At 58.3% G+C, this 19,902-nt stretch overlaps 1 protein-coding gene across 3 annotated transcripts in view; it reads left to right on the forward strand.

Annotated features, from left to right (window-relative positions):
* Positions 1-19,902, forward strand: part of OTOF (otoferlin) — a 91,670-nt gene that overhangs the window by 61,942 nt on the left and 9,826 nt on the right. For 2 of the 3 annotated variants that reach the window (XM_073791525.1, XM_033838902.2), the window contains 23 exons: positions 2,458-2,520; positions 2,946-3,030; positions 5,706-5,865; positions 6,739-6,925; positions 7,354-7,540; positions 8,959-9,182; positions 9,629-9,737; positions 10,252-10,438; positions 10,568-10,688; positions 11,249-11,349; positions 11,467-11,557; positions 11,719-11,835; positions 12,111-12,263; positions 12,588-12,777; positions 12,859-12,983; positions 13,339-13,473; positions 14,174-14,335; positions 14,544-14,663; positions 15,176-15,337; positions 15,421-15,583; positions 16,088-16,158; positions 17,666-17,695; positions 18,119-18,250. In XM_073791525.1, coding sequence (XP_073647626.1) covers positions 2,458-2,520; positions 2,946-3,030; positions 5,706-5,865; positions 6,739-6,925; positions 7,354-7,540; positions 8,959-9,182; positions 9,629-9,737; positions 10,252-10,438; positions 10,568-10,688; positions 11,249-11,349; positions 11,467-11,557; positions 11,719-11,835; positions 12,111-12,263; positions 12,588-12,777; positions 12,859-12,983; positions 13,339-13,473; positions 14,174-14,335; positions 14,544-14,663; positions 15,176-15,337; positions 15,421-15,583; positions 16,088-16,158; positions 17,666-17,695; positions 18,119-18,250 — 3,075 coding nt within the window. Of the gene's footprint in view, positions 1-2,457; positions 2,521-2,945; positions 3,031-5,705; positions 5,866-6,738; positions 6,926-7,353; positions 7,541-8,958; positions 9,183-9,628; positions 9,738-10,251; positions 10,439-10,567; positions 10,689-11,248; positions 11,350-11,466; positions 11,558-11,718; positions 11,836-12,110; positions 12,264-12,587; positions 12,778-12,858; positions 12,984-13,338; positions 13,474-14,173; positions 14,336-14,543; positions 14,664-15,175; positions 15,338-15,420; positions 15,584-16,027; positions 16,159-17,665; positions 17,696-18,118; positions 18,251-19,902 lie in introns of all 3 variants that reach the window. The other variant, XM_033838901.2, reaches the window with a different exon arrangement.

Consider the following 19,902-nt stretch of genomic DNA (forward strand, 5'->3'; position numbering starts at 1 on the left):
ATTTATATCCGCTAAAACTGTTTATTCCACTCATCTTTGGATCATCTTAAATTTACACTTGATCATATTTTTGTTCTTTTTCACAAACACAAGTAACTCTGATTTATTCAATTTCTGTTTCCTCTAAACCAGAGTTTCTCAAACTCAGCACTGAGGCTACTTTGGACCAGGTAATTCTTTGTTGTAGGGACTGTCCTGTGCATTGGCGGATACTGAGCGGCGTCCCTGGCTTCTACCCACTAGATACAAGCAATCCTCCGATAGCAATCCTCCACTCAGATGTAGCAACCAAGAAGGTTTCTAGACATCGTCAAATGCCTCCCGGGGGTTAAAATCGGGCCCAGTGGAGAACCAGTGCACCAAACTATCTTCCCATGATTCCTCCCAGCCCCAAAGCTAGAATTTTCTTTCCCTTTTCTTCTTCTGGTCCCAGGGGTGTGCTGCTTCCCGCTAATTCTCTGAGTTGATGGGAACCTACCTTTGGTTCCACTAAACACAATAGAGGGAGGTGGGAACGACCAACATCACTTAGATTTCTAAGTAATCACAAAAGGGAAATATGTTCAGGAATTACAAGGAATACGACCCCAGACAGCGCAGAGTTCTAGCTTAGTTAGCTCGCTCTCCTAGGGCTGACACAGCTCTGCGGCACCTGGCCTGGCCTTGACCCTCCCGCCTGGCTCTGGACCTGTCTTCCTGTGAAGGGGGGCTCATAACCATCACCCCCCCGCCCAGAACAAGCTGACAGTCCACAGCCCAGGCCAAGACCTCTCCTCGGTGCGTCCGGTCCCAGACACTGTCATCTTCCTTCTGCCTACAACCACCTCCCCCCATTGCCTTGAATCCTTCTCTTTCTACATCCCAAAGAATCTACCACTATATCGTCCACTCAACATCACCAACTCTGCCTTTGCTTTTCTTTTGACTCCCCTTTTGTCTATAAGGCCTTTCACTCTAGCATATTCTAAGCACAACTATGAAGAACCATTACGATCAAGGACAGGAGCCAGAAGCCTATCATCTATCCATCCATCTACCTATCCATGCATCCATCTATCTATCTATCCACCTAGCTGTGCCTTTCCTCAGTCCCACATACCTCCTAGTGACCACCACTTCCTCACCTTAATCCCTGCACTCATTTCTGCGCCCCATCTTTCCTGAAACTGCCCTGTTCCAGACATCAAGGACCTCAACATCCACCATTTCTCCCTCTCCCTTGACCGCCCCGGCCCTTCCATCCTCTCGCCGCCCCCTGCCCTGGGGACCTCTCCCGCCACTCTCCTGCCTTCCCCTCTCTCCAGCTCCTCTCCTCACTGCCTTTCTTGGCATCACTCCCTGTGACCACTGCTGAAGTGCTGCTGCTTCTTGGAGCCCTGTTCTGGGCCTGCTTCTTTCCTACTGTCCTTCCTTCTCTCCCTGGGTATCTCCCCAGCCTCAAGGCATCGGTTACCATCTGCGTGTCTAGATGCCTGTACCACACACCTCTCCAGAGCTTCAATTCCCCCGTGACCAGCATCATCTGGGCATAGTGCTTCGTAGCAGTTGGTATTTATTGTGCAGTGGCCGTGTGCATGCCTGGGTTGAATGCTTGACCCAGGTCATCTCATTTAGATTCTGAACCACGCCTCCCAGCAACCCCGTGAATGCTGCCCCGGAGCAGTCCCACATGGCGGCCCTGGCTCGTTATCCCCACGTCACAGAGGTGTAAACTGAGGCTCAGGAAGGGAGGTGATTGAAGCAACAGGGAAAGCTCAGTCTTTCTGGCTCTAAAGCTGGCGCTGTTACCCACAATGCTCTAGTGTGAGCCTCCAGCAGCCAGGAGCAGATTCTCATTTACTCCAAGCTCTTCAGCAACCTTTCTTCCATCTCCCTGCCCACAAGTTCACCAAAACAGTGGGCCTTCTGCTCGCTGTCCGCACCCTCGCTCCCAGCACCTGCACACCGAGGCCGGGACAGATGGGTGGGCACTGCAACTGTGAGTGGCAGCTCCCAGCCGGAGAGGACAGGTCGCGCCCACAGCACTTACATTTATAGCAGATTAAGTGCATCGGTTCTAAATTCCAAGGCTCAGCTTAGTTTACGTTTAAACACCTCCAAACTTGGGGTGCATCTTCCAGGCAGCATTGTGGTTTAATGGTGATGTCTGTGGGACCCATATAACCACAGCGTATCTTACATGTGTCTCATCAAGCCTCATAACAAGGCTCTGAGGGGGGCCATCATGACCCCCGTCTGACAGCTCAGGAAGCTGAGGTTCAGAAGATGTGTTGCTCAAGACCACACGACTCCCAGCTCCCCCGGGGTCGGGGGACCAGTGGTTGCCCCGCCTGCTCATCCAAACTTTGGGGCTCAAGGGAAATGGCCGGGGTGCAGACAGGCACTGTCAGGAGGGAGGGCCCGGCATTTAGCCCCTGCCCTCCGAGTGACAGCAAGTCTGGGTCCTTCCCCCTCCAGTACTTCGTCTTCGACTTCCATGTCCCTCCTGACGTCATGTTCGACAAGATCATCAAGATCTCGGTGAGTGGGGAGCAGTCCCTGGCAGGCGGGGCTCTTAGCTCAAACTGCACCTCTGTGCAGACTTGAAAAGGGCACCCCTCTGGGCGGGCCAACCCTAAAAAGTCAGACCCGCACCCAGACACACAGCCGGGCAAGTGGGGCACAGGCTGGGTGTGGGCCCCTCTCGCCCCATTAGCTAGATCCTTCAGCAGAGCGTACAGCCTGCTCACGCGTACCTGGCAGCCAGCAGAGCACAGGCGAGGCACAAGAGGCTGATACTAAGCCTCAGAGAGCGGCCCCTGCCCTGCCAGGCGCCCTCCTGCTTCACCTGAAGCTCACATCCCCAGAAAGAGTGACATGGCGCCGCTATCAGTCAGCCCTTCCCCGCCCCACGGAAAGCCTCAGCCCCATCCACCTGACTGGTGACTGGTGGTTCTGCCCGGAAGGTGATTCACTCCAAGAACCTGCTGCGCAGTGGCACCCTGGTGGGCTCCTTCAAAATGGACGTGGGGACCGTGTACTCCCAGCCAGGTGAGTAGCTGCACAACCGGTCAGCTCCGGGACACGCAGTCCCTCCCACCCTGGCGGGCCCTGGGCTCAGGTGAGGCCGTGAGTGCACACGGTCTTCAGGTATGCAGAGCGATGGGGTGCCCAGCCTGCATACAGTCGCAGTGACCACCTGCGCCCAGTCGGCGGGGCTCACGGGAGGCCTGCAGAGTCGGCAGCATGGCCCCCTTTTACAGCTGAGGGGCCTGGGCGCCAGAGAAATGCCGGGGCTTCCCTGGTCACCCAGCTGGTCTACAGTGAGGTCAGGCCGTGTGACTCCAGAGTCCCTCCTGAGCCACAATGTCCTCAACACCCAGTGCGGGGGGCGGGGGGCAGTCTCTGAGGGATACTGTGCCCTGAAAACACCTTCACTGACCAGCCGTCCAGGGACCCAGGCTGCCTGAGAACAGCCGCGTGGACTATCTGCTCAGCAGCTCTGGGGGAACCCATACGCCAACACCGCGTGGGGTTAGTGAGGGAACCCCAAGCCCTGGCCCAGAGGGCTGATGAGGCTTGGACCAGACAGAGGAGGTGCCTCAGCCTGACAGACAGCACTCGCCACACGGCCAGCTTGGGAACCACGGGCAGACAAGCTGGCACTGGGCCCCACCCATGTCCCTGAAGTGAACCCGCCACTTGGGTGCAGTAAGGACCCCATTAGGCCCTCTGACAGTGACAATACAATTTCACCCAGACAATCACATTTGACCCTCACAAAACAGTGAGGGGGACATCAGCATTCCTTCCCATTCTACAGACGAGATAAATGAGGCTAAAAGAAGTTGTGTCTCAGAGGTGCCATAAACTATTAGGTTGAACAAACTGGCGATTCCTTATGTTCAACCTAGTAGACACTCGGCTGGCGCACGTTATAACTATGACTCAGACCAGGAAATCTAAGCCGAAAACCCAAGATTATACACATAAAAATCACAAAATCATAGAACATTCAAGCTCGAAGAGACCTTAAAAACATCCAGTCCAATCTCTCTCTGAAGGAACAGAAAGAAAGAATCCACTCCCTCTTCAAATAGCCTTTAACTCTGAAGACAAATTTTATGTCCCTCCTGAGTCTTATTCTCTTTCCTTGCTAAATTTCCCCAGTTCATCTAATCATTCATTCACACATCTGTCTGTCCACCCATATATTCTTTCACCCACCCACATCTACCTACTCACCTGTCCGTACGTTAATCCATCCTTCTATCCATTTATCCATCTGCCATCCATCCATCCCTCTATCCATCTACCTTTTAGGCCAGCCGGGCACCCTACCACCCGTCTTCTACTATCCATCTCCCCATCCAGCCATCTGGCTATCTATCTGTTCCTGTATCCATCCCACAAACATCCACTCTGGCAAGACCCTTGAAGCTCTGGGGCAGCCTAGGACATGGCCCCCTCCTCCTGAGATGCGCCAGTTCAGCTGACGGCCTCCAGTGACCCCTCACGCACATGGCTTACTCCGCTCTCACCATCCCGGTCTGTCTCTTCGGACTCTGCAGTGGCACTATCTCTCCGGAGACACAGTTGGCCTGGCCTATCCCCAAACAGGCCGATTTCTGCACACAGGCCTGAACACATCTCACAGAACCAAATGGAGACAGAGGCTTGCTGGCAACAGGTCTGAACTATAGGAGAAGTTGAAAGAGGAGGGAGGGGAAGAGGAAACTTCTGAGTCCCTGGAGATTCCAGTGCCCACACAAAATCAAGGAAGAAGATGTGCCCTTCGTACAGGCTACGCCTGCAAACAGCTTTAAAGTCAACCTGAAGGGGCAGATCCGTCCTAGAGTGGGCTCCTCTCCTGACATCTGTCCTTTCCTCCACACCGTCTTAATTCCTGGGAGTATTGGGGTGACACTACCAGTGTCTGTCTCTAGGAGGCTTTCAGTCTGAAATTGGAGACAGACAATAAGTAGATAATCACAGTGACAGTGAGATAAGAGATGTACATATGGAAAGGGGCCAGGATCAGCTCTTCTGAGGAAGTCAGGGAAGGCTGCATGGAAGAGGAGACACATGAACAAAATGATTAGAAGTGTGAATAGGGAGGTGGAGGGTTGGGGTAGGGGGCAGAAGGGATGGGGGCATTCCAAGCTCAAAGAACAGCAGCCACAAAGACATGGGGGTATGAAAGAGCAATATGAATTATTCAGAGAGGGGTAAACAGCTTTGCTTGCAGGAGCACGGGGTTGGGGGGAGGGGTGGGCGGGCGGAGGGTGAACATTGCGAGCTGCAGAGAGCTGTATCAGGAGACCCCACAGGGGATGCTGAGGTCTGTGGTCTTTCCCCCAAGTACTGGCGAACCTCAAGTGGGTTTGAAATGGGGAGTGAGAGAGGGAGGGCCTCTTTGAGGGCTCTGTCTGGCAGCTGCATGGTGGTTGACTGCATGGGTTGGGGGCAGGAGGGCTGCAGGCAGAGAAACCAGTTAGGAGGCTCCTCTGTTTGAAGCCATGCCACACGCCTGGGTGCATGACCAGGGGCGGGGCCTTGCCTCGGCCACCCTTGCTCGGGGACCTCTGTCTCCCTGGCCGAGAGGCAGGCAGAGCTGTGGCCCCAGGGCCCCAAGACCTGGTGACCTGGGCTCTGAGGCCTGCCCCGAGGACAGGTGCCGCCCTGGGTAGGCCAGCAGGTGCAGCCCCTTCTCCTCGCCACTGCAGAGCACCAGTTCCACCACAAGTGGGCCATCCTGTCGGACCCCGACGACATCTCCGCGGGGCTGAAGGGCTACGTGAAGTGTGACATCGCCGTGGTGGGCAAGGGGGACAACATCAAGACGCCCCACAAGGCCAACGAGACGGAAGAGGAAGACATTGAGGGGTGAGGCTCCCATCCTCCCCCAGCCCCTGGAGACCCGGCCCAGCCCTTCCTGGAACACCAAGGGAACCCCCAGGGTGGACTTTGCCCAGAGATCTCACCCTCCGTCTCCCTACCCCTATGCCCAGATGGCCCATCTCTCCCTGGAAGGACTGAGGCCAGGCCAGCCTCGGTGTCCGGGGACTCTCCTCATGGGGCAGAAAGGACTGAGGAAGGGCAGGCAGGGGTTCACAGAGGACAGTCACGAGTGACAGTCATTTGACATCCAGGCTTCTGACTGTGAGAAACTTGGAAAAAAAAAAAGCAAAGTCCCAGAGCTGCTGGGTCTTGAGTCTACACGCAGGAGAGCAAAGAAATTTTATTTCCTGTACCAGTTCCAGGCAGCTGACAGTGGTTGTTGAGAAATATTCTGGGACCTCATCTGGATTCAGTGAGGAAAAGTGCAGGATCCAATGAATCATGCCTTCCACGGGCCAGGGAGGGAGAGTGGGGGCCAGTTGTGAGGTTTTTGTATAGGAGACGAAAGATGTGACACACAGCTGAGAAAACTGGATAATATTATTAAGAGTGGTCTCCCATGCTACAGTTTACAAAGTACTCATATATTTTAACCTATCTGAGCCTTATCGTATTCTGAGAGGGAATATCATATTATTCCCATCTTAAAGGTGAGTAAACTGAGGCTTAGAGAGATGGGGAGATTTGCCCAGGATCACAAGACAGCAGGTGCCCTGAACTCCAGTGTTCTTAGTCCTAGTGTGGGCCTTCTCAGCCGTCCTTCACCTGTTGTCCCGGCCCCCGGGGGTATGTAGATGCTGAGGCAGGAGGCGGGGTGCCCGGGGCTGGCTACCACAGCCCTGGCGTATGTGCCGGCAGGAACTTGCTGCTCCCCGAGGGCGTGCCCTCCGAACGCCAGTGGGCCCGGTTCTATGTGAAGATTTACCGAGCAGAGGGGCTGCCCCGCATGAACACGAGCCTCATGGCCAACATGAAGAAGGCTTTCATCGGTGAGAACAAGGACCTGGTCGACCCCTACGTGCAAGTCTTCTTTGCCGGCCAGAAGGTATTGGGGTGCAGGAGGCTGGGGCTTGGGGTGACAGGCACCAGAGGTGCAAGGGGTTGGGTGTGAGGTCCTGGGGACGGATGTGAGGCAAAATCAGAAGCCACGAGACTGGCCTTTGATCGCCTTGGTGAGTCACCTCTAGAAGTGAGGAGAGAGAGATGAGGGGAGCTCTAGCTCAGAGGGGCTGGGGGGGCGAGGCCAGGCTGGGCCGTAGGGTTCCTCACTGCCCCCAGGTCACCAAGAGCTGAGAGGAGGGGGGCACTGAGAGGGAGAAGAGCCAGAGAGGCTGGGGTGGGGAAGGGTGAGGAGGTAAGTACACACACACACAGCACATGCCCCCACGTAACACACATATACACACTCACACACAGACACACATGCACACTCATGCACGTACACAAGCCCTAACCCTCGCTCCCTCCCACCAGGGCAAGACTTCAGTGCAGAAAAGCAGCTATGAGCCACTGTGGAATGAGCAGGTGGTCTTTACAGACCTGTTCCCCCCGCTCTGCAAGCGCATGAAGGTACAGATCCGGGACTCAGACAAGGTCAACGACGTGGCCATCGGCACCCACTTCATTGACCTGCGCAAGATTTCCAACGACGGAGACAAAGGTCAGCAGCAGGAGACCGGGGGTGGGACGTGGGGCTAAAGGGGTAGCGTAAATGAGAGCCCCCCACACCACCACCATCCCGCACCTCTGCCTGAAAGGTGCCAGGCATGGTCAGGGCATTGCCAACAGCCCCCGCCTCCAGGGAAGGGTGGACACTCATGGTTCACGTCTGCACAGAGGTGCCTGGGCCCTCCCGAGCCAGGCTGCCTGGATTTGAACCCCAGCTCTGACAGTTAGAAGCTGCGTGACCTTCATGCCTGTTTTCCCATCTGTAAAATGAAAATAATAGTAATTATATACATGCGTATATATACATATGTAGTACATATATGCGTGTACTGCTGTCATAGTACCTATCTACAGACTTGTAGGGCCAGAGCACTGAGCTGAGTACCAGGGATACAGAACAAGGAGGAATCCGTCCGGTCTTCACGGTGCTCCCCTGGGGATGAGGGAGACGGGTGTGCTACCAAATGCTCAAAGCCTGAGACAGAAGACACGAAAGACTACGGATTGCGTGATTCCATTTGTATGGAATGTCTGGAATAGGCAAATGCATAGAAACAGGAAGTAGACGAGTGGCTGCCAGGAGCTGGGGGGAGGGGAGCTGGGACGAGCCACTGAAAGGTACGGGGTTTCCTCTGCGGAGGATGGAAATGTCCTGGATGGTGGCATAACATAGTGAATGCACGAAAACCGCCGAAATGCATACTTTAAAATGGTGAATTTTACGTTATAGGAAGAATATCTCCGTTTTTTAAATGCTATAATGTTTTTTATAAACTAGGCAGAACAGAAACCAAACAAAACTCTTAAGGCAGAATTGAATCCGTGCTACACACGAGACATAACAAATCCTAATGGGAGAAAAATAGTTGGGACTAGGAAATGAGGGTACTTGGTGGAGGAAGAGCGTTTAACAGGCACAGGCGGAGAGTAAGGGCCTTCAGAGAGGAGGGGAGGGGTCTGCAGAAGCAGGTGAGACCCTCGTGGCACGCACAGACGGCAAAGGCCTTGCTGAGGAGCTGGGGAGGTGCTGGCATCTGTCCTTCAAGTAGATCACAGACGTCCCCTGCAACAGGCTCCAGGAAGCAGGGGGCATGATTTTGCTCCGCAGAAATGGACGTGTGTGTATGTGGAGAGGCAAGGCCAGCTCAGGCTCCCGCAGAGAATAAGCAGACACACAAAAGTGTCCCATGCAAGTGACAAGGTCACCCCACAGCCAGCCCCACGCAGCAGACACTGCTCTCCCCACAGCCCCTGTGAGCCTCGCTGCCCGCAGGCCCTCTGCTGCCTCAGACATTTCCCCGAGCGAGACACGAGGTCCTCAGCTCAGCAACCAGGAGGTACAGGCCAGGAGCCCCCAAACAGGTCCCCCCACCCGAGTGAGCCCCTCGGCCCTCTGCCCCCCGCCCGCAGGCTTCCTGCCCACGCTGGGCCCCGCCTGGGTGAACATGTATGGCTCCACGCGCAACTACACGCTGCTGGACGAGCACCAGGACCTGAATGAGGGCCTGGGGGAGGGCGTGTCCTTCCGCGCCCGCCTCATGCTGGGCCTGGCGGTGGAGATCCTGGACACTTCCAACCCTGAGCTCACCAGCTCCACGGAGGTGCAGGTGGAACCGGCCACACCCGTCTCCGAGGTGAGGCCCCAGGGCACTGTGCTGTCCTCCAGAGCCCCCCGCTCAACCCCCTTCCCACCACGGCAGCCTGTGCCTGGCCTCTGCCAGTGTCCCTCCTGCCTGCCTCAGGGGGCCAGACCCCAGGATGGGGCCGCCCTCCCCAGAAAGCAGGAGGAACTCTGTCCCCTCCCACTGCCTGTGCCTGTGCTCTCCCCGGAGGCCCCAAGGTGGAGCCTTGTCTCTGCCTTGTTCCTGGCCGTGGCTGTCCTTGTGCTGAACATAGCAGCCCTTCCTCTGGGGACAGGCTGGAGGGCCGAAGGAATTGGGCCTTTAGTGTCGGGGCTCGTAGCTCCACAGCTGGGTTAGCCCCAAGGGCCTGTCTGTAAGACGTAGGAGGAGGCCTGGCCCCAGACCCAACCCCCCACACCGTTAAGCTTTCCGGAGGGTTTGAACCACCTTCTTCACAGAGCTGCGTGGGGAAAATGGAAGAATTCTTTCTATTTGGAGCCCTGCTGGAGGCCTCAATGATCGACCGGAAAAATGGAGACAAGCCCATCACCTTTGAGGTCACCATAGGTGAGAGCTGGGCTCGCAGGGCTGGGGGCTGCCAAGCCCTGCTCCACAGCCTGGGGGTGGCGGGGAACTTTGACCACTTCCCTCACGTGTCCTCAGGCACCCACACCACATACAGCGACTGCACCTGAGGACACACGCCCCACAGGGTCGGCCTCAGCTCCACCTAAGGGCTAGGCTGCGTTAGGGACACGAGGAGGGAAGAAGCCCTCCCTGCAGAAGGGAGCGAGGCCCTCATGGGACTGGAGAGGAGAGAGTGGGAATACGGGCCGCGTCCTGGGCTGGACCTTGAGCTCAGTGGTCATCAGGGCTCCTAGCGAGACCTCTGCAGGAGTGCAGGACACGGCCCCTTCCTCTGGCGAGTGTTCTATCGTGTCTGAGCTGGTACAGACCTGTGAGCACCAGCCCCATTCCCTGACTCTCCCCCTTCCCTCCCACAGACCCCTGGACTGGAGGGCAGGGTGGGGCCTGGTGGGAAAAGGACTCTAGGCCCTCGGGTGCCCCCTTCTGCCTCCAGGCAACTATGGGAACGAAGTCGATGGCCTGTCTCGGCCCCAGCGGCCTCGGCCTCGGCCTCAGAAGGAGCCTGGGGACGAGGAGGAAGTGGATCTGATCCAGAAGTCGAGTGACGACGAGACTGAGGACGGTGGGGACCTGGCCTCAGTCTCCTCCAGCCCACCCATGCGGCCCCAGATCACTGACAGGTGAGCCGTCCAGGACAGAGGGTCCTGGGAGCCCTGCCTGCTGCCTCCCGTCCTCTCACGGCCTGGCCCCGCCCCACCCCCACCTGCCCGGGTGCCCAGTCCTCAACCTCCCGCCTGCTCCCACCCCAGGAACTACTTCTATCTGCCCTACTTGGAGCGCAAGCCCTGCATCTACATCAAGAGCTGGTGGCCGGACCAGCGCCGCCGCCTCTACAATGCCAACATCATAGACCACATCGCAGACAAGCTGGTCAGGGCCAGGCCACGGCGGGGAGGGGCAAGGCGGAGGGCGTATGCTTCAGAGGGCCTCGCCCAGCTTGGACACCTCCCCTGCAACACACAAGTCCTGTCTGCCTGGCAGCATGCCGTGGGGTTGGGGGAGGAACTGCAGAATGGCCCCAGTAGAACCTGTGTTCCTGTCCCCGCCCCAGTCCCAAGAGCGGTGGAGAGCCTGAGGGCTGCCCGGAGTGGAGTCTGGGAACCCTGGCCCATCCAGCCCCGGGTTTCCCTGGAGGTGACTGGCCAACCCCTCTGTCTCTGGCCTGCACTCCCCCACCCCCTGCATCTAGCCCTGAGTTCTGTCCGACCCCTGTGGGTCCACCAGGACCACAGACTCATGGCCCAGAGGTGGCTTCTTCCTTCAGGTTCTGAAAACAGAACGCGGAAAATTTGTGTTTCCTTGTGATGGCGAGACAGTCCAGAGATGGCGCTCGTGGGAGGTCCTAGGGCGCTAGCCCCTCACCCCCCTGATGAATGGGGGAGACATTTGGGGAGGCGGAGGGGGCTGTGGCTCACACTCCTGGTTCACAGGAAGAAGGCCTGAATGATGTGCAGGAGATGATCAAAACGGAAAAGTCCTACCCTGAGCGTCGACTGCGGGGCGTCCTGGAGGAGCTGAGCTGTGGCTGCCAGTAAGTGGCAGGGCTGCCAATGGGGGGTCAGAAGTGGGGGGTTTGCAGAGAAGGAGGCATCTGCACGCCTCCTGCTGGCGGGTGGGCTCTGCTAAGCCCTGCTTCTTCTCCTCCCAGCCGTTTCCTCTCCCTCGCGGACAAGGACCAGGGCCACTGGTCCTGCACCAGGCTGGACCGGGAGCGCCTCAAATCCTGCATGCGGGAGCTGGTGAGGATGCGGTTGGACCACACCGGGGACGGAGGGAGGGTCTGGAGGTGAAAAGGGAACCCGAGGTGGGGGACATCTGTCTCTGAGGTCACAGCCCCCAGGGCCAGACCCTCCATCGTGCGTCATGATCTGAGCCCCACTTACACCCCCAACCCCGGCAGGAGAGCATGGGGCAGCAGGCCAAGACCCTGCGGGCACAGGTGAAGCGGCACACGGTGCGGGACAAGCTGAGGCTGTGCCAGAACTTCCTGCACAAGCTGCGCTTCCTGGCAGACGAGGTGCCCCTGCCAGCCCCAAACCAGAGTGATCCGAGGTGGCGGAAGGGGGGCTGCCCGGGGGGGGCTGGGCCAGACCATCCAGGAGGCCCCTCCTGCTCTGACAGCCGTTGGGGGACAGGAGAGACCAAGCCTTTCACCCCGTCCCGTGTTCTTCCCGCTGGATCGGTGGGAGGAGAAGTAGGACCCAGCGCCGGGGTCCTTTCCTCTGTGGGCTCAGGCCTGGCCAAGAGGCAGGGCCTCTCCCTTACTGGGCGCCCACCCCGCCCCCACCCCAGCCTCAGCACAGCATCCCCGACGTCTTCATCTGGATGATGAGCAACAACAAGCGCATCGCCTACGCCCGGGTGCCCTCCAAGGACCTGCTCTTCTCCATCGTGGAGGACGAGCTGGGCAAGGACTGCGCCAAGGTCAAGACGCTCTTCCTCAAGGTGCCGGAAGGGGAGCAAGACTGGGGGCGGAGGGGCTGGGGTCTGCACTTTTTCAAGAGGTCAACCTCCCCTTGGAGGGAGCAGCACCCCCACCCCTGGGTCCAGCTGGCCTGAGCTGACGGGGTGCTCAGAGAAGAGCTGGAGAGAATAGGAAAGGGGTGGCGGGTCCCCCCCTGCCCGTGCCCTTCTGCCCTGTGTTCCGCACCACACAGCCCAGCGGGACGGCTGCGGAGGGCATGGCCCGCCTGCCCATAGCCTCCTCCAGCCTCCTGCCCCTTCCTCACCCCGTGGGCTCCGGCAGCTGACCCTGCACCCCCCCGCCAGCTGCCAGGGAAGCGGGGCTTCGGCTCGGCCGGCTGGACGGTGCAGGCCAAGCTGGAGCTCTACCTGTGGCTGGGCCTCAGCAAGCAGCGCAAGGACTTTCTGTGCGGCCTGCCCTGCGGCTTCGAGGAGGTCAAGGCGGCCCAGGGCGCGGGCCTGCACGCCGTCCCACCCATCAGCCTGGTCTACACCAGTGAGCGAGGGCTCCCGGGCCCGGGCGGGAGGGCACCGGCGGGTGGCCTGTTCCCTGAGCCTCAGCCTGCTCCCCCCACAGAGAAGCAGGCCTTCCAGCTCCGCGCCCACATGTACCAGGCGCGCAGCCTCTTTGCCGCCGACAGCAGTGGTCTCTCGGACCCCTTCGCCCGTGTCTTCTTCATCAACCAGAGTCAGTGCACAGAGGTGAGGGCCCCGGGGAGGAGGGCGCGGCTCTGGCTTTGAGAGCACTGGAGGGGGCCTGGGAGCCTCTGGGACCTGGAGAAACAGACCAGCCAGTACCCCAGATCCTTAGGGGGAAGCCTGGCAGATAACTGCAGGCCCAGGCCACACAGAAGACAGGGAAGACATTGGCGGGGGGCTGGGAGAGAGGGTCAGGAGCAGACCTCACATCAGCCTTCATTTTAAGATTCCCAGAAGAGTCAGGGGACACGGCGCTCGTGCTCCCGCGTCCCCTTGAAACCACAGTGACTGGGGGTGACTCCTCTTCGGGTGTTGCCCACCCACCATTGCTTACCTGTGCCCCCCCTCCATGCTGCAGGTGCTGAATGAGACCCTGTGCCCCACCTGGGACCAGATGCTGGTGTTCGACAACCTGGAGCTCTATGGCGAAGCTCATGAGTTGCGGGACGACCCCCCCATCATTGTCATCGAAATCTACGACCAGGACAGCATGGTATGGGTGGGCTCTGGCACCAGGGACCACGCCTCCTCCCCCGCACTCCACCTGCATTAGCGGTCACCTCCACAGCCCACCCCCAGAGCCCCTTGGCCAGGGTGCTTGCCGGGGAAGCTGGGAGTCTGGGCTGCTGACCAGCCCCTCCAGGAGACCCCGGGTGTCTCCTGCCCTGTCACTGCAGCCTGACCCCTTCCCGATGCTGTGGGCCTCTGGGGCCTCAGGGAGGAGACAGGCCAGGGCGTCCCACCTCCCGGCACAGACAGACTAAGCTCAGACCCAGATGTGCCCCGAAAGCCTGCTGTCCCCAGCCTTCCCCCATTTGAGGGCCCCCCCAGCCCTGCCCACACCTACCACAGTCAGTAACAGCCTCATAGCTCTCCATGGGAGCTCTGGAGTAAGGGAGTGGAGGATTAGGGTGACCCCTCCAGAGCTGGGGAGCCACTTCCTACAAGCCGCCTCAGCTACTGGGGTGCCCTGAGTGAGCTCTGGACTAGAGGTAGTCCTGAGTCCTGCATCTGCCATTCATTGCCAGCATGGCCTGGAGCTAGCCCGAGACTTGGTTTCCCCCATCTGTAAAATGGGGTGATCACACCTGCAACTACATGGGGCTGTGGTGAGGACTGAATGAGATCCCAGGTGTGAACACGTTTGGTCAGTTCAAGCACCAAGAGGCCACCCTGGCTGTTTGTCGCATCAGGGCAAAACCGACTTCATAGGCCGGACCTTTGCCAAGCCCCTGGTGAAGATGGCCGACGAGGCATACTGCCCGCCGCGCTTCCCGCCCCAGCTCGAGTACTACCAGATCTACCGCGGCAACGCCACGGCCGGGGACCTGCTGGCCGCCTTCGAGCTGCTGCAGGTGGGGCTGCTGGAAAGAGGGGGCTGGGCCAGGGGCCTTTCTCCTCCCCATCCTGCTGTGAGGCCAGGGGGCTGGGGGTGTGGTTCTTGGGGACCTGGGCTGTTCAGCCTTCCCTGTCTCCCCAGATCACATACCAGATAACTCATGGGGAGAGAGAGCCCTCTCCCCGGGCTCCCCAGGGTGTGACACTATGTCCCCCACTCCCCAGATTGGACCAGCAGGGAAGGCCGACCTGCCGCCCATCAATGGCCCAGTGGACATGGACCGAGGCCCCATCATGCCTGTGCCTATGGGCATCCGGCCCGTGCTCAGCAAGTACCGGATAGAGGTGTGTGAGAACTCCATCCGGCCCCTCCCAGCCCTGCCCTGAACAGGCCCTGCTGTGCTCTGCTCCCTGGCCCCCCTCACTCTCTCTCCATGAGGGTCGCAGGCATGCATTACACTGTTGGCATCAAACTCCAGGGGTCTTCAGCAACCTCAGGTCATGCTCCGGTTTTCAAATAAGGACACTGAAGGCCCAGGAGGAGAAGTGACTGGCCCAAGGTCACACCCAGGGGCCAGTAGCAGACCCAGGCTCGCGACCGTCCGGCGCCTGCCGCTTTTGCACTGAGTCACACTGCCACAGTCCAGGACCCTTCCCGGCCCTCCCATCTGCCCCCAACACCCACCCTCACCCCACAGCGCCTTCAGGACACCCGCCCCTCCTCGGCTCTCCCAGCCCTGCCCCTCCTGATGCACGGTCCACCCACAGCCCGGTTCCTCCTCGGGTGGCCCTGCCTGCCCGCAGCTGATGCCCTTTACTGAGGGGCTGTCCTCTCCCCCCACCGCCCCCCCACGCAGGTGCTGTTCTGGGGTCTGCGGGACCTGAAACGGGTGAACCTGGCCCAGGTGGACCGGCCGCGGGTAGACATCGAGTGCGCGGGGAAGGGGGTGCAGTCGTCCCTGATCCACAATTACAAGAAGAACCCCAACTTCAGCACCCTCGTCAAGTGCTTTGAAGTGGTGAGTGTGGGCCGGGACCTGCCTGGGCAGAGCTGGGTGCCTCTGCCCCTTCTCTGAGCTCAGAGTCCCTGCCCCACCCCCAGGACCTCCCGGAGAACGAGCTCCTGCACCCGCCCTTGAACATCCGCGTGGTGGACTGCCGGGCCTTCGGCCGCTACACCCTGGTCGGCTCCCACACCGTCAGCTCCCTGCGGCGCTTCATCTACCGGCCCCCGGACCACTCGGCCCCCACCTGGAACGCCTCGGGTATGGCGCTCCTGAGGCCCAGCGCAGGGCCTCCGGCTCACAGGGCAGCCCACCTGGTTTCCTCCTGGGGCCATCTCTAAGTGGGCCGGGGAGGCCAGGAGGGAGGTCCCGCCCTGGGGGCCAAGGAAGGCTGCCCAGGGTGGCCCCAAGCTCTAGTACCAGAAAGGCCAGAGCCCAGGGGTCCTTAGAGGGCCTGAGGGCAGATGGCTTCCTCAGCCGGTTCCTGGAGAAGACCCAGGACCCCCCCATCCCAACCCCCCGAATCCCCCGCCCCCCGGCCTCCACTGTGTCACCCAGCACACCTCACCCTCCTCTCTGGCTCACCTCCTCCCTCTCCCCTGGAAAGCTCTAGAACCAGCTTTAGGCCTCTGGCCCTTCCAAGCACCCCTGACTCTCACGGTTCCGCCTGCTCCTCCTCGTCTGTCTGTCCGTCTCTCTGTCCAGGCGGGCTCCTCCAGGGCCGCCGTGTGCTGTACAGTGGGGGCCCCTCTTCTCACCCCACAGGGGAGGTCGTGGTGAACATGGAGCCAGAGGTGCCTGTCAAGAAGCTGGAGACCGTGGTGAAGCTGGATGCGGTAAGGCGCCTGGGGTCAGCCCCACGCTGGCTGGGGACGTGCAACTGCGGGTGGCACTTTCCCAGAGCCGGGCCACCCCGCACACAAGACGACACATTAAGTCACTCCTCCTTTGGCGTGCGATGGGCCAGGGCTAACCCTGACTGCACGTACGCACAGCCCCATCCTATACTGTCCTGGAAGGCGAGACTCTCAATTCTGCGCGTGTGTGTGCACATGTGCATGAACACGTGGTACACACGTATGAGAGACAGAGAGAGCAGTAACCGTGTGAAGTGATAGCCTGCAATTATTTTTATTCCAACAAACGACACCATAGGCAATGGATTCCTTGCGCAAACACCAGTGTTCTTTCCAGAGGGTCCCCGGTTTTCCTTCCCAGCCATTTACAAACAACTCTCCCAAGGTGTGGGTTGGGGCAGGATTTCCAGGTGGAAGCTCGTTATTCCTCCTGGCTTTGGGACCGGGGCTCTTTGTCTGCCAGAGGGAGACCTGTCACCTCGGTGTTTGGATGCGGACATGTCGTCAGCAGGGGACGGCGGGATGGAGGCTGGCCTGGAGCAAGCCATCCTGAATCCAGACAGGACAGAGGGGCGGGAAGCAGGCTTCCTTCCCACCACATTCTCCAAATCCCGTTCCTGACTGCATGTGCGTCACACAGCACAGGGGCGTCTCCTAGCCTCTGAGATCTGAGTCCGGTCTGAAAGGATCCTTCCTTACCTCATCATCCTGGTCCCCATAGAGTCCCAGCCAGCAGGCTGAGTTAGCGCGGGGCATGGCTCATGGAAAAGGGGAGGAGTCGAGGCCCGAGGCCTGGCCTGCAGGCCTGGGATGGCACTGCCAGGGGCTCTGGGGCTACACCTGGAGATGCCACACCCCCCTCGGCTTCCAGCTTCCTGAGCTCCTCCCTGAGAAGCCTGTTCCTCCTGGAGGCAGGGCCGGGGTGGGGAAGCCCCCTGGTTTCAGGCCATCAGTGTACCAAGAGGACGGCACAGACCTGAGCTGCCCCATCGTCCCACAGGCCCTGGACTCTGGTGGGGCCCTTTTCACCAGGTTCCTCTTCAGCTGTGTAATTTTGTGTCCACTTACTTTTTAAGGCACTTGTCCTTCATCCAGCCAACATTACTGACCTCCAGCCTCATGCCGTGTCCGCCTCCCCTCTTGACTCTGACTGCCCACTGCAGTCATCTGGGAAGTTTACAACTCTCCTGGTGCCCAGTACCCTCATTTGGACTCAGTGGAGCCCTGCAAATGATGATTCTTAAAAGCCCCCAGTAATTCTAACATGCAGCCAAGTTTGCAAACCACCACCCTGGAAGGTCTGAGGAAACAACTTCGAGGCAGACCTTCCACAGACCCAGAATTGGCCATGTGAGCATGGCGCTCACGACACAGGGAACATCCCTGCCTGGGCTCCCTCTCCTCCACCCTCCCTGGCCAGCCGCTACCTACCACTTCCGGCCCCAGTGGCTAAGTCTGTCCCTGTCTCCTTGGTTCCTTTCTGCAGGCTTCTGATGCCGTCATCAAGGTGGATGTGGTGAGTGTGGGGACCAGCCGGGGGGCTCTGGGGAGAGAAGACCCTGTACTACATAGGGTATCAGGCCAAGGAAGACAGCATCAGGGACCGAGCCACCCCATACCCCCTGATGCCCCGGCCATCTCACCCCTCCAAAGAGGCAGAGGGAGAGAGCTGTTTGGACTGCAGGGCCCATGAGAGGCAGTCCTGCCTTGGCTGGGGGCTCATGCTGGCAGGTCATGACCCTCTCTGGGCCGTGACATCCACTTCCATAAAACAAGGCCCTGACCTTGATGTCGGTAGCCCCACAGAGCCTCCTGGAGCCCAGGGCTTTCCTGGAGCAGATGGTCAGAATGAGTGGGGGAACCCCGGATTGTTCAGGTCTCCGGGAATGGCCAGGGTGCGGGGATATATGCAGGACTCTAGACCTAGCCAACCCTGCAGGCTGATGAGGAGAAGGAGAGGAAGAAGAAGAAGAAGAAGGGCAGCTCGGAAGAACCAGAGGAGGAGGAGCCTGACGAGAGCATGCTGGACTGGTGGTCCAAGTACTTTGCCTCCATCGATACCATGAAAGAGGTGACGCCTTGGCCTGGGCAGGGGACCGAGGAGGGACTGGGCTGGGAGGGGTAACCCCAGCTCCACATCAGACCCTCCTATCCAGCTTCTTCCCCGCCCGCACCAGAGCTGGCTCCCCCACTCCATCGACATGAGCTTGGAGCAGGCTGTCTCAGAGCCTCGAGCTCACCTTTTAGCTCACCTTTTTCCAGGATGGAGGTCCAGTCTACCTTCCCTGCCTTGGTTTTCTCTAGTCCTCATTCATTTCCTCCACAATACTTCGAGTATATATGATGAGTCAGACACCAACCTAGGGGCTACAGGAGCCAAAAGATGAGATTGGCTACCTGCCCTGTGTATTTACTGGACATTCGAAATGGACATGCAAGCAGATACACTACCATGTGATAACAAAGGCAACTCAGTGCCTGGGGGCATCAGGAAAGGCTTCACAGAGGAGGTGACCTTTGAGGAAGAGGAGAAATACACACTCAGAGGCCAAAGGGAGCAACAACTTCTCAGTAGTATTTGCACAGCTATTATTATTTTACATGATAATACCCAGCTGTTTTATTTTACATGCCTCCGTCAGTGTGGCTGTGAAATGTTCTTCCCCTGTTGTGTGCACACGGGTTCTGTCTGCTGAGCCAGATTGCAAGTTCCAGAAAGCTCATGTCTCCTCTCCCTTGTTTGTCTCTCTCCACACTGCCAGCCTAGCTCAGGGCACTCCCTGGCTGACCGACTGACCAGGATGGACATGTGCCCATGGTTGTGTTTCCTCAACCAAGCTGATCCAGCCACATTCTCTCCCCCAGGCCCTTCCTATGACCCGAGCTGTGTGTGATGTTTACTATCCATGTTAGAGCACAGGTTAAACTGCTGTAGCAAGTTAGATTGATGTGAACAAGAAGAAGGTTGGTATGGTGATTCAGTGGGGTCAGGGACCAAGACACTGCCGTCTTGTTACTGGCGTCTGCGTGGTTAGAGATGGCTTGCCGTCACGTCCTAATACTGGTCCACGGGAAGGGTAAAGAGAAGAAGGGGACACATACTCCTTTCCTTTTAATGGCCCAGCCTAGAAGCTGCACATATCACTTCAGCTCACACTGGCTAGAATCGAGTCCCATAGCCACACTTAGCTGCAAGGGGGGCTGGGAAATGTAATCTTTAGCTAGGTAGCTGTGTGCCAAAAACTTTTAGAGAGGAGGAGAGCAGGTAACTGGGGGACACCTAGTAGTATCTTCTCCCACCAACACCTCCTCGATTCAAGTTGGCCAGCCTGGAGCTCCAAGAGGCTGCCCATTGTCTCGAGTCTATTCCTGTAATTTGCACAGGCTGTCACCAGGTGGCGGTGACACCTTGGGTGAAACGATGATTTAGTGTCCAGTGTGTACTGACTGAAGAAAATAAGGCACATTTTCTTATTCAGTTATACTTTTCTACATTAAAATAATAATACCACTAAGAAGCAACATTAAAGAGCACATATTTTTCAATCATACACAATTAAAGAATCATAACCACTAAGTACAGTTAAGTCACATTGTACACATCATAAACTTTTTTTTAACCCGCTTAAGCACATCATGGGTTTGAAACCCAATGGAAAAGAGTTTCTGCCTCTAAGCATTTAAGACTGGTCTGACACCACAGTGTGGGTTCAACAAACACCT

The sequence above is a fragment of the Tursiops truncatus genome, chromosome 14 (genome assembly GCF_011762595.2).
Source record: "Tursiops truncatus isolate mTurTru1 chromosome 14, mTurTru1.mat.Y, whole genome shotgun sequence".
Lineage (NCBI taxonomy): Eukaryota > Metazoa > Chordata > Mammalia > Artiodactyla > Delphinidae > Tursiops > Tursiops truncatus.